This window comes from Anabrus simplex, chromosome 13, assembly GCF_040414725.1.
Source record: "Anabrus simplex isolate iqAnaSimp1 chromosome 13, ASM4041472v1, whole genome shotgun sequence".
Classification (NCBI taxonomy): domain Eukaryota; kingdom Metazoa; phylum Arthropoda; class Insecta; order Orthoptera; family Tettigoniidae; genus Anabrus; species Anabrus simplex.
Window position 1 is genome coordinate 105129408 of NC_090277.1, and position 13192 is coordinate 105142599.

The 13192-nt window shown below is 42.4% G+C and overlaps 1 protein-coding gene across 4 annotated transcripts in view; it reads right to left on the reverse strand.

Moving 5' to 3' along the window:
- The window catches only part of LOC136884660 (organic cation transporter protein), a 257104-nt gene that overhangs the window by 150495 nt on the left and 93417 nt on the right, over positions 1-13192 (reverse strand). For 3 of the 4 annotated variants that reach the window (XR_011018940.1, XM_068230177.1, XM_068230175.1), the window contains exon 1: positions 13023-13143. The exons of the other annotated variant lie outside the window; for it this stretch is intronic. Coding sequence is in view for 2 of the 3 variants with exons in the window: in XM_068230177.1 (XP_068086278.1) it covers positions 13023-13082 (60 nt within the window). In the remaining variant the exon portion in view is untranslated. Of the gene's footprint in view, positions 1-13022; positions 13144-13192 lie in introns of those variants that run through there. 4 annotated transcript variants of the gene reach the window in all.

Consider the following 13192-nt stretch of genomic DNA (forward strand, 5'->3'; position numbering starts at 1 on the left):
GAAATTACTAAAAAAATTACGAAAATGTGTTAGAAAAAGAAACATACGGGAAAATGGGCATTGTTTGTAGTCATCAATCAATCAATCAATCAATCAATCAATCAATCAATCAATCAATCAATCAATCAATCAATCAATCAATCAATCAATCAATCAATCAATCAATCACTACTGCTCTGGATTTAAGGCAGTCGCCCAGGTGGCAGATTACCTATCTGTTGTTTTCCTAGTCCTTTATTAAATAATTGCAAATAATTTGGAAATTTATTGAACATCTCCCTTGGTAAATTATTCCAATCCCTAATTCCTCTTCCTATAAACAAATATCTGCCCCAATTTGTCTTCTTGAATTCCATCTTTATCATATTGTGATCTTTCCTACTTTTAAAATCACCACTCAAACTTATTCGTCTACTAATGCCATTCCACGCCATCTCTCAACTGACAGCTCGGAACATACCTCTTACTGTAACAGCTCGTCTCCTTTCTGCCAAGTCTTAACAACCCAAACTTCGCAACAGTTTCGTAACGCTACTCTTTTGTCGGGAATCACCCAGAAAAAAAAATCGAGCTGATTTTCTTAGGATTTTTTCCAGTTCTCGAATCAAGTAATCCTGGTGAGGGTTCCATACATTTTGGGGATTACCAGAGTCTTATATGTTCTCTCCTTTATATACTTACTACAACCCGCAAATATCCTCATAAGCATGCGCAGAGATCTGTACCCTTTATTTACCATCCCGGTTATGTGATTACCCCAATGAAGACCTTCCTTTATATTAACGCTTGGGTACTTACAGTGATCCCCATAAGGAACTTTCACTACAACAATGCAGTAATTAAAACTGAGAGGAATTTTCCTATTATTGAAACTCACAACCTGACTTTTAACCCCGTTCGTCATACAATTTCCTGTCGTTAATTTTACAACACTGTCGAGATCTTCTTGCAGTTGCTCACAACCTTGTAACTTACTTATTACTCTTTACAGTATAGCATCATCTTCAAAGAGCATACATCGGATTATATTGAAGATTTTATATGTAATGTCGGGCTGAGTGGCTCAGACGGTTGAGGCGCTGGCCTTCTGGCCCCAACTTGGCAGGTTCGATCCTGGCTCAGTCCGGTGGTATTCGAAGGTGCTGAAATACGTCAGCCTCGCGTCGGTAGATATACTGGCACGTAAAAGAACTCCTGCGGGACTAAATTCCGACACCTCTACGTCTCCGAAAACCGTAAAAGTATTTATTGGAACGGAAAGCAAATAACATTATTATTATTATTATTATTATTATTATTATTATTATTATTATTATTATTAAGTGCGGCCGGTATCCAGTATTCGGGAGATAGTAGATTCGAACCCCACTGTCGGCAATCCTGAAAATGGTTTTCCGTGGTTTCCCATTTTCACACCAGGCAAATGCTGGGGCTATACCTTAATTAAGGCCACGGCCGCTTCCTTCCCACTCCTAGCCTTTCCTTGTCCCATCGTCGCCAAAAGACCTATCTGTGTCGGTGCGACGTAAAGCAGCTAGCAAAAAAAAAAAAAAAAAATTATTATTATTTATTAATCTGTAAAGCGTGCAATAAAGAAGTAGCAGTGAACGTACGCGAGATGTACGAAAATAATGAGAGAGGGAAACAAAAATAAAATCTGACATTATTTGCAGTCATCCAATAATCAACTGTGTGATTCAATTAACAACGTTCGGAATGGGCCAGCTAGTGTTAAAGAGAAACTTCAGAATGTCTTTGCGAAGAACCACGCCTATTCAAGGCTATGTGAAATGAACAGCAAGCCCTTGCGTAGGAACAAAGGAGAAGATACAAGGGGATATTTTAATTATGCACCTGTAACGTCGTGCGATGTTGAGCGAATTTTCTCACAGTACAGATACCTCTTGAGTGACAGTAGAAGAAATCTAAAGTTCAAGCATTTACGATGCTTTAGTTGTGTGTATTCTAATGCTAGTAATGTCATTTTATAACACTACACATATTTTGTTATGTTATGTTATTTTTCATTTTTCATTATAATATGAATAGCACTTTCCACTGGCGTGCACTGAACCCCAGGGTGAATAACTTTGTATTTACATTTTCGTATTATTCCTTAGAACGCTTTTTATAAAGTTTAAAAAACTGCGAACATCTAAGTCAAGCCAAGTAGGCTTACATCTGTCTCCACAATCCACTCACTCTACCGCATTTCAGCTTCTCCAGCGAGCTGCGTTTCGTTGCCGGCGCGAAAGAGAGCTACCCAGCGAAATTTAAGTCGCTTGGTCCTTTTCCTGGGAGCGGGGCGGGGCTTTGAGCCCTCCCCCGACAGCTATTTACGGTGACAGGCCAGCTAGCTTGGGAAAGGTATGTTAGTTTTAATACTTGACACTCGAAGTGTTCAGCGCCACACACTAGAGACCGAGCTTGATAGCTGCAGTCGCTTAAGTGCGGTCAGTATCCAGTATTCGGGAGATAGTGGGTTCGAACCCCACTGTCGGCAGCCCTGAAGATGGTTTTCCGTAGTTTCCCATTTTCACACCAGACAAATACTGGGGCTGTACCTTAATTAAGGCCACGGACGCTTCCTTCCCATTTCTAGCCCTCTCCTGTCCCATCGTCGCCATAAGACCTATCTGTGTCGGTGCGACGTAAAGCAAGTAGCAAAATAAAACACACTAGAGACTACAAGAGAAATATCAAGATGTTAACATTATAGCCACTTCCACACCGTCTTGCTAATAAAAATAGAGCCTGTTTATGAAATCAATTGTAATACAGAAGAATATATTTTATTCTTGGATCTCAGCATGTACAGGGTAGGGCAGAGTGGACTCCCTAGTTTCAATAAATCACTGAAGAGCGTGCACGTGAGTAAGCCGAGTGGGAGTAGTAGCATTTGGTGGGGGGAAAGACGCCATTTTAGTAGTCACCATGCCGTGGACTGGCGAGCATCGTGGTTTTGTAGTCGAAACGTTTTTTAAAAATAACGATAGTGTGGTGGCGACGCAGAGGGCATTTCGTAGGCGGTTTGGTAGCAAAATTTTCGTTACTGGGCAGCTGAAAACCGACGCAATCTTCACCAAAGACCTCTTCATTCACCAAAAGTGACTGTGTGGTGTGCTGTGTCCTCCATAGGCATTATTGGCCCCTACTTTTTTGAATCGGAAGATGCAACCGTTACTGTGAACGCCGTGCGCTATTGTGAGATGTTGGAGAACTTTTTCTTCCCCAAAATGGAAGAGTATGGTGAGGAAATGGAAGCCTTTTGGTTTCAACAGGATGGTGCCACGGCTCATACCGCCCGTCGCTCTCGCCAACTTCTGCAAGAACAGTTTCCCGGCCGCGTGATCTCATTACGAGGGGATGTTTCATGGCCCCCTCGATCCCCCGATTTAAGCCCATGCGATTATTTTCTTTGGGGTTACCTCAAATCTGAGGTTTATAAAGTTCGACCAAGGACCGTGGAAGCCCTTAAGGAAGCAATTGCTGATGTTATCGCTGGAATAACGCCAGATATGCTGCGCAGAGTTTTTGAAAACTTTATTGAACGGCTGAATATGTGCGTCGCTCGTCAAGATCGTCACCTGGACGATATCATTTTTAGAACCAAATGAAAAAAAATGGCATTGTATGTAGATTTCAGAAATAAAAAGCTTTTGTAATAATCTTGTACGGTTTTTATACAGATAACCCATCAAATCAGGGAGCCCACTCTGCCCCATCCTGTATAAAGTTTTTCGAGCAATTCATTAATGGCATGTGTAGAGTTTGTTTTCCGATAGCTGCAAAATATATATATATATATATATTCAGGTTGCCCAGCATGAACACAGAACTAAGCGTAAATTAAAATAATTTTGTATTTGGTTGTCTGTGATGGTGGTATATAGTGATTTGTGTGTGTGTGTGTGTGTGTGTGTGTGTGTGTGTGTGTGTGTGTGTGTGTGTGTTACTCATAGATGAAGTTTCCGTGTGTTCTGTACCATTCTTCATGAAAATAACGTGTGTTGTACGTCGTGACGAACACTTTCCCTCATTTGTCGTTGATGCACGTACATTCAGTAAGCGAATGAAACTATAAAACTTCGGCGACGCTAAAATGCCAGTTAAATTTTGCCGATTCAGTTTAGATTAGGATTTTTAAGTTAAAAACAAATAGTTAGTTCCAGTGTATGTTTGTGAAAACCATGACTCTGCTATTACGAAGTGTCACCGGGTGAAACTGTAAGTACATTGTTTAAAGTTACGATGGCGTCGTCACTGCCCTGAATATCAATTGGGAAATATGTGCGAACGTGTGGTTGAAAACATTCTTGAAAAGCCTTTCTCAGGTAGACCTTTCCGCGAAAAAAAAGCAGTGTGTAAATGTTGACTTTAGAGAGTATAGTGGGGCTACGATTGCTTACAATTAAACAATATGTTTGCAGCTGTAGGTGTGTCAACTGTCTATATAAGGTGGCTGTATCTTGTAGCGTCAGTCGTTATTCAATTGGAAGCAGAGGCCACAGTTGGTCGGAGAGTGAACGAGATGGAGAGGCATCAGTCGGTCAGTTCAGTTAGAGGGATACACTTACCATGAAGGCATACAGGACAGACTTACAAAGAAGTCCTCTTGATATGGAGAAGAAGCAGTCACATGGATACTTAGTCGTCAATGAAACAAAAAGGATACATCACCAAATTAGGCTTGATACATCTACAGTAAACACTATATCAAAGGAATACGTCGTAATTACACTCAAAGTGTTGAAGGTACAGTCAAGTGAACACGTGAGGGATAAATTTCGTGTATAATTGTTAAATGTCCGGTCAAGAAGAATTCAAACTCATGCCCAGTTTCTTTCAGTTGCAATGTCATAATGTTATATTCTCATTCGTATGTTTTCACCGCCCAATGGATTTTCTTTTATTTAGCACCGATGTGCATTTAGGGATGTCGCCCAGGTGGCATGTTCCTTATCAATTGTTAACCCAGTCTTTTCTTAAATGATTTCAAATGGAAATTTAGGGAACATTTCCCTTTGTAAATTATTTCAATCTTTAGACTCCTTTAACATAAATATTTATCCCAATTTGTTCTCTTAAAATCTAACATTATCTTTGTATTATGAGTTTTCTTCATTTTAAAAACTCCGCTCAATCTTATTCGTCTGCCAATGTAATTCCACGCCATCTCTCTGTTGACAGTTCGTAACATACTGCTTAGTCGAGAAGCTCGTCTCCTTACTACAAGTCTTCCCAGCCCAAAGTTTGTCGGAAAACACTCAAAATGAATCGTGCTGCTTTCCTTTGGGCTTCCAATAAAGTAATCCTCGTGAGGATCTCTTGCAATGGAGCCACTATGGCTTTACCACTGACTTGTATGCCATTCCTTCATATCCTTAATACAATTAATACAACCTCTAAATACTCTCATAACCATATGCAGAGCAGTGCCGTATGCTGGGATCAAGACGTGGGCTACCACTAGACTTAGGTTATCCCTTTTCGACGGTTGGTTTAGTGAACGTCAAGCCTTCAGCGTTTTGAGCTGCAGCCAATAGCGAACGGAGAAGCTTGCTATGTTGTCAAGGCTGCTTCACAAGCTACTGCCCTGGCCTCTGCTACTGCCAATGCTCAATCCCTGATCAGTGGAGATGGTAGCCTAAGGTTTAGCAAATTAAAGTCCCGCTTTGTGACTAAATGGACAGAATGCTTGCCTTTGGTCCGATGGCCCCGGTTCAATTTTCAGAATCAACCCCTCATACTGTTAATTTTCCTAGCTTGGGTATTGGGTATTTATGACGTCTTCACCATTCATTTTATCCTCATTAGGACACCACCAAGCCTATAGCCTACAGATGCAGTGCATCAATATTATTATTATTAATATTATTATTAAATCAAAATGTTGAATTTTAGAGCGGTCGTACCCATCGTTCACTGTTTAATTAGCTTCCTCGGGAGATCAGTGCTTGTGTTCGACCCATGATCACGGGTTCGATTCCAACCAACAAAAGAGAACACTAAACCTGAAAGATCGCATTTCATTTTAGCAGATCTACCTATAAAAAACATATTACTCCAATAGTAGCAGCCCTGCAGTGTCTTCCTACAAGGATGTAGAAGTAAACGGGAGTGAAATACCAGCACTCTGTTATCTATGAGTATAAGGTGAGGAAGTATATACGATGAGTAACGCATGGTTGATAGCAGTGGCGATCTGACGGAGCGAAGCCTAGCACAGCTATTCTCCCGGTCCCCGCTTCTATCCGATATACAGCAGCAAGCCGCGCGGGGCGAGTCGAGGGGAGAGGGACGAGAGTCTAGGCTGCAATGTTAGTCTCCGATGCCTTGCTCTCAGAAATACGTGCGACGTTGTTTCTCACTGCTTTGAAGTTTTGTAAATGGAAGAATGTGTCAGATGCATACATTATAATGTGTTTTAGACTTCCATCATTATCAATTGAAGTTTGGGCTTCACTGATAGCCCCGGTAGCCCTCAGCATACGCCACTGATGAAGAGATCTGTAACCTTACACAACCATTATTGGCTTCACGTCGCACCGCCACAGATAGATCTTATGGCGACGATGGGATGTGAAAGGACTAGGAGTGAGAAGGAAGTGACCGTGGCCTTAATTAAGGTACAGCCCCCAGCATTTGCCTGGTATGAAAATGGGAAACCCATATTTAGGGTTATCGACAGTGCGGTTCGAACCCACTATCTCCTGACAGCTACGAGATCCAAACCGCAGAGCCACTTGCTAGCTGTAACATAATATCACTGTCTTAGAATTTCTAATTGGTAGCCAGAGGAATATCCGTAAAGCTTTCCACATTTAAATGTGTTTTTAATGATAAATCTCTTTTCTCCTCAAAAATGTCTATTTATATTATTAATATTCGTCTTTAAGAACGGGGACTCTGGCTTCCTGTTACTGAACTTCCTTCCTCCACGATTCCAATCACATTTTCTTTATATTTTGTAAAATTGTGTGTATTATATTCCTAGTCTAACTTTGTCCCCAAATGGTTCTCAACTTGTCAACACAGAATGGAGATCTTGGGGGTCCTAGCTGAGTCTAGTATTATTACCATTTATCGAAATGGGGTTGCCTGACCGAGGCGGTAAAGGCGTGCTCGATTCGCCCGGTTCGAATCCCCGTCATGTAATCGTATAATTTAAGAAACGAGATTTCCACGTTCGGAGGTGCATATGGCCCTGAGGTTCACTCAGCCTACGCCAAAAATGAGTACCAGGTTAATTCCTGGGGGCAAAGGCGGCCGGGCGTAGAGCTAACAACTCTACCCCATCAAGTGCCAAGGTTACGGATAGTGGAAGCCTTCCACCCCTCCAAGCCCTTCATGGCCTGTACGGAAATGACTTTGCTTTTTTTTTTTTTTTTTTTTTTTCTTGAAATAGCATATGGCTTTTAGTGCCAGGAGTGTCCGAGGACAAGTTCGGCACGCCAGATGCAGGTCTCTTGACTTGATTCCCTTAGGCGACCTGCGCATCGTGATGAGGATGAAATGATGATGAAGACTACACCTATACTCAGCCCCCGTTCCTGAGAAATTAAGCAATGATGGTTACAATTTCTGACCCTGCCGGGAATCGAACCCGGAACCCCTGTGACTAAAGGCCAGCACGCTAACCATTTAGCCAAGGGGGGCATTTATTTAAAGAGGAAATGACCTTTTTTTACAATCGGAAGATAGTGGGTCCGAACTCCACTGTCGGCAGCTCTGAAGCTGGTTTTCCGTGGTTTCGCATTTTCACAAGGGGCAGATGCTGCGACTGTACCTTAATTAAGGCCAAGGTCGCTGCCTTCCCACTCCTAGTCTTTTCGTATCCCATCGTCACCATCAGACCTATCTGTGTCAGTGCGACGTAAAGCAAATGGTTATTATTATTATTATTATATTATTACTTTCTTTCTTAATCTGTTTACCCTCCAGGGTTGGTTTTTCCCTTGGACTCAGCGAGGGATCCCACCCCTACCGCCTCAAGGGCAGTGTCCTGGAGCGTGAGACTTTGGATCTGCGGTAAAACTGGGGAGGAGAACCAGTACCTGCCCAGGCGGCCTCACCTGCTATGCTGAACAGGGGCCTTGTGGTGGGGGGTGATGGGGAGATTGGAAGGGATAGACAAGGAAGTGGGAAGGAAGCGGCCGTGGTTTTAAGTTAGGTACCATCCCGGCATTTGCCTGGGGAAGAATTGGAAAAGCACGGGAAACCACTTCGAAGATGGCTGAGATGGGAATTGAACCCACGTCTACTCAGTTGACCTGCCGAGGGTGAGTGGACCCCGTTCCAACCCTCGTACCACTTTTCACAATTTCGTGGCAGAGTCGGGAATCGAACCCGGGCCTCCGGGGGTGGCAGCCAATCACACTAACCACTACACCACCACAGGGGCAGACTATTATTATTATTATTATTATTATTATTATTATTATTATTATTATTATTATTATTATTGTTGTTGTTGTTGTTGTTGTTGTTGTTGTTGTTGTTGTTGTTATTATTGGAATATAAGGAGCAGAACCCTGGACCACCCAAAAGAGTCCATGACCAAGGACTTCTATTCTATCTTCTTTGCCAAGGACTGCGCGGAAATTAAATAAAAATGCTTATTCGGGCTGAACGTGTCATTGGACGCGACAAGATCTGGAATGAATACCTAAGAATTTCCTTTAAAGTCGCCCAAATTACAGAGAAACTCAAGGAGAAACCGAATGAGATGTTAAAGGTCATGTATTGAGGGAGGACTTACAGTACCAATTCCAGCGACTGCAACGCGGTGGACAAACAAAGATAAAGAAACGAAGGTCGCCAACTTATCGCCAGTGGCAACACAAGACGAGTAACGTGGCGCCGCACTGCAGGGCGAGGAACTGATTTGAATAAAATGTATTCGCACTTGGCTATATCAATCATTCATCAGTGATCTGCATTTAGGACTGTCGGCCAAGTGGCAGATTCCCTATCATTTGTTTACCTCCCTTTTTCTTAAACGACCGGGCGAGTTGGCCGTGTGGTTAGGGGCGCGCGGCTGTGAGCTTGCATCCGGGAGATAGTGGGTTCGAATCCCACTGTCGGCAGCCCTGAAGATGGTTTTCTGTTGTTTCCCATTTTCACACCAGGCAAATGCCGGGGCTGTACCTTAATTAAGGCCACGGCCGCTTCCTTCCACTTCCTTGGCCTTTCCTATCCCATCGTCGCCATAAAACCTATCTGTGTCGGTGGGACGTAAAGCAAATAGGAAAAAAAAAAGAATAACACAAGAGGGAGCCATGAAAGGCACACCATACCGAAAGTTCATAAAACTGATCAACAATAACATTACATTGACCATTGTTGTGATGCGATTTGTTCATAAAACTGATCAACAATAACATTACATTGACCATTGTTGTGATGCGATTATTCTCTTCTGCTGCCACTCACCTCCACTAGTTGGGATTACTGGTGCGTCCCGAGTAAAGCAGCCTGCCTGAATATTGGCGGAAAGTAGCTGGAGAGTTAGATAACTGCACATGCTCTGTGATTGTCCCGTTAATGAGGGTGCTATAGCTAGTTGTCTATATATACGGTATAAAGCAGAATGTCTGTCTGTCTGTTCCTTACAAAAATCCTCTTCATTTCCTAGATTTAGAACCTTTGACACATTAGCATAGGCTGAAATAGGTGAAATACCGAATTTGTCGTACAAGGACGAGACAAAAATCATTTTAAGCCTCCCGACGCGAAGATTATAACTCGGCAGGGCCCCGAAAACCATTTTTAAGGGTCTAAAACCAACCGTTATGGAGATATTGGCATCACATTCCGCGCTCTACGAGTCGGGTGAAGAAATCACCAGCTGTAACCATTAGTGTTGGCTACTGAATGCATGATTCGAAGCAGTGTATCGATTCATTCAAGTGTCCGAGTGAATCGATTCACAGGAAAGGCGAGCTCACGGTTCACGATTCAGCTTACTCCCAGTGGACAGTGCTGAGTGGCGCACTCACTGGATGTTGACGGGGAGCCGAGCTTCCGCTGCAGCGAGACAGTGTATCATGGCACATCGAAAGAATCGTGAACGAGCCGGCTCAGTGAGACACAAGATACACACGGCTCCTTCGGCTCACTGGACACGCGGAGAGCCGAGCTTCCGCTGCAGCGAGACATACAGTGAGACATGCTAGACTGAAAGAATCGTATGCTATAATGGACTCTCGAGCTCAGCTCATTTGAAAATAATACCCATTTGCATTCACTGTCCTCTTCTTACAGGGAGGTTTAAATAATAGATGGATTTATTTGCAGTGTTAAAAAGGTAGTCATAACATAATTCTGAAGTAGCTAGTAAGTAGGTAGGCTATTAGGTTATACTATTTATTAGTTTAATGAATCTTAGTATTATAACTTAATTGACTTTTGACAATTAAACTCGACTCTAGCCTGCCCTATGACTATGAGTCATGCTCATGACCACTCAAAAGTACCTGTTTTATATTGGGAAGAACGGCTCAGTATTTTCTCAGTTCATATGTCACATCGTTGCACAAGACTTCAATCATATGTGGACAGACGCAATAACAGTATGTTGAATCAGAAAACCAGCGGGCTACTGTACATCTCGAGTAGCCTATACAAAATATGACGATTTAAAAAAATCCTCAGCTGATAGAAAAATACTTTTTAAAAAAGACTGAGCGAGTTGTCGTGCGGTTAATATCGCGTGGCTATGCGTTTGCATTCGGGGGGTGGTGGGTTCGAATCCCACCGTCGGCAGCCGTTAAGATGTTTTTTCCGTAGTTTCCCCATTTTCACACCAGGAAATGCTGGCTCTGTACCTTAATTCAGGCCATGGCTGCTACCTTCATAATCCTAACCTTTCCCACCCTGCGTTGCCGGAAACCTTCGATGTATTAGAGTAACTAGCATTTTTTCTAAGAAAGGAGTTCATAGTATGAAGACCAGATGGCAGCTGCGAGCACTGAATGCTGTTGCTGCTGTCTTACCAGCACATACTACACTGATGCAGTAGGAGCGGTGACCAATGAGCCGTGAATCGGATCACTGTATCGATTCAGTAACGTGAACGGAATCAAATGAATCGATTCAGTAAAATGAATCGAATGTCCCATCACTAGTAACCATGGCAACGTCCGCTCAAGGATTCTACAGTAGAATAAAGGTCTGCGGTTCGAAGTAGGCACGTGCGAAAATGTAGGCAAGGCCAATGGGAGATTCTGGTACACATATGACTGTCTGGAGGAAAGCACTGTTGGTTTAAGACACTCCTACGGGTGGAGGTAGGGAGTGGGTGGCATATGAAAATAATGGAAAATAATGTCGACTCCATAGGTTTCGGGGTCGCTGAGATGAACAGTGATACTCCACATGTCGTGTAAGTCCAAGTTCATCCCCATCGGCACGGGGGTGAGAAGGGGTGATAAAATCCAAAATGGCCGAGATTATCGATGTACGTGTGTTCACCCCTCTGGGCGGGGGGGGGGGTTGAAAGTGGGTGAAGTATGAAAGTAACAGAAAACTACCAACATTAAATTAGAATCCATAGTTTTCGGGGTCGCTCAGATGAATAGAGACCACCTTCAGCGCTGCCGACAGTCGGGTTCGAACCCACTATCTCCCGAATACTGGATACGGGCCGCACTTAAGCGACTGCAGCTATCGAGCTCGGTTTTAAAAGTAGGAAAGATCACATACGAAGATAAAGTTAGAATTCAAGAGGACAAATTGGGGCAAATATTCGTTTATAGGAAGGGGAGTTAGGGATTGGAATAATTTACCAAGGGAGATGTTCAATTTCTTTGAAATCAGTTAAGAAAAGGCTAGGGAAACAACATATAGGGAGTCTGCCACCTGGGCGACTGCCCTAAATGCACATCAGTATTGATTGATACTAGAGGACGACCCAGAACGTCTTCTTTCAAGAACCTGCTGCTGACGATGAACTGCAAGACCTACAGTGAGTTGATAAGACTGGCTCAAGATAGACATCTATGGCTGCGATGACAAGGCTTAGCCTTTAGAATATGATTTGATGATAATGATGGTGGTGATACAGTACTGTTTATCACGGGAAACACCCAGGAACAGAATGTATAACCATGAAATTTTCAAAATGCCCTCCGTTAGCACTGAAACATGCATACGCAATATTCCATGGATACTTCAGTGCATTCGGCATTCAATACGACTGTGGGGTGATCAAATTCAAGTTGTGATTTTAATGTCCTAGCCAAATTAACTTATTTACATAATTCTTTCTGTGATGTATTGCTTGATTTCATAACCTCAGGAGTTTTCAATTTTTTTTGAAAATTGTCACATGAGCGCTCGTAGGGGTAGAAAAAGGCAGACTGCTAATCTAATCGACCGGATAACGATTATTAAGAAAAGGATTGTAATTTTTATATTTTATTTTATATTTTATTATATTTTATTCACCAAAAATTCGTAGCTCATATCCTTAGAATGTTTTGAACATTGAGTTGCTTGCCTGAAAGGCTAGAACTGTGATTTTTTTTATGATACTGATAATTCATATATGAGTGTAGTCAGATATGGAAGCCTAAGTATTTGAATGAACACGGGTGTACACGTTGTAGAAGTTACCCAAGAAATCAGTAATACTGATCAATTTATACTGCATTTAGGGCAGTCGCCCAGGTGGCAGATACCCTATCTGTTGTTTTCGTAGCCTTTTCTTAAATGATTTCAATGACATTGGAAACTTTTAAAAATGTCATTAGAGATATTTATGTCAAACGTTACATCGACAAAACGCTAGTATTCCTTCACATTTATTAAACACCTGTTTAAAAAAATTTAAGCGAACTGCACTAATTTCATGATGGTATCTGTTTGTTTTTAATCGCTATTTCCTAAGATCCCTAAAAACGGAAAAGAAAATGACTCCAATTGTGTTTCGACGTGGCATTAGAACACAAATTAGAAGGCTATGGCCTGCTTCGATAGGGGACATTTTTATTCATAGAAATATCACTACCAATACTCACGTCTCTTCGTTCGGTTACAGGTGACTTTGCTTCCGTGTCGTCAACTCCACTTCTCCACATGTTGAGCCCGGTAAGGTACAACTGCTCGTGATTTGTTTACCGCGGGGCTTCTCTCTTATCGTAATCAAGACATACTGTCAGCCCTTAAGACGCCATCGTCGTGTTACGTC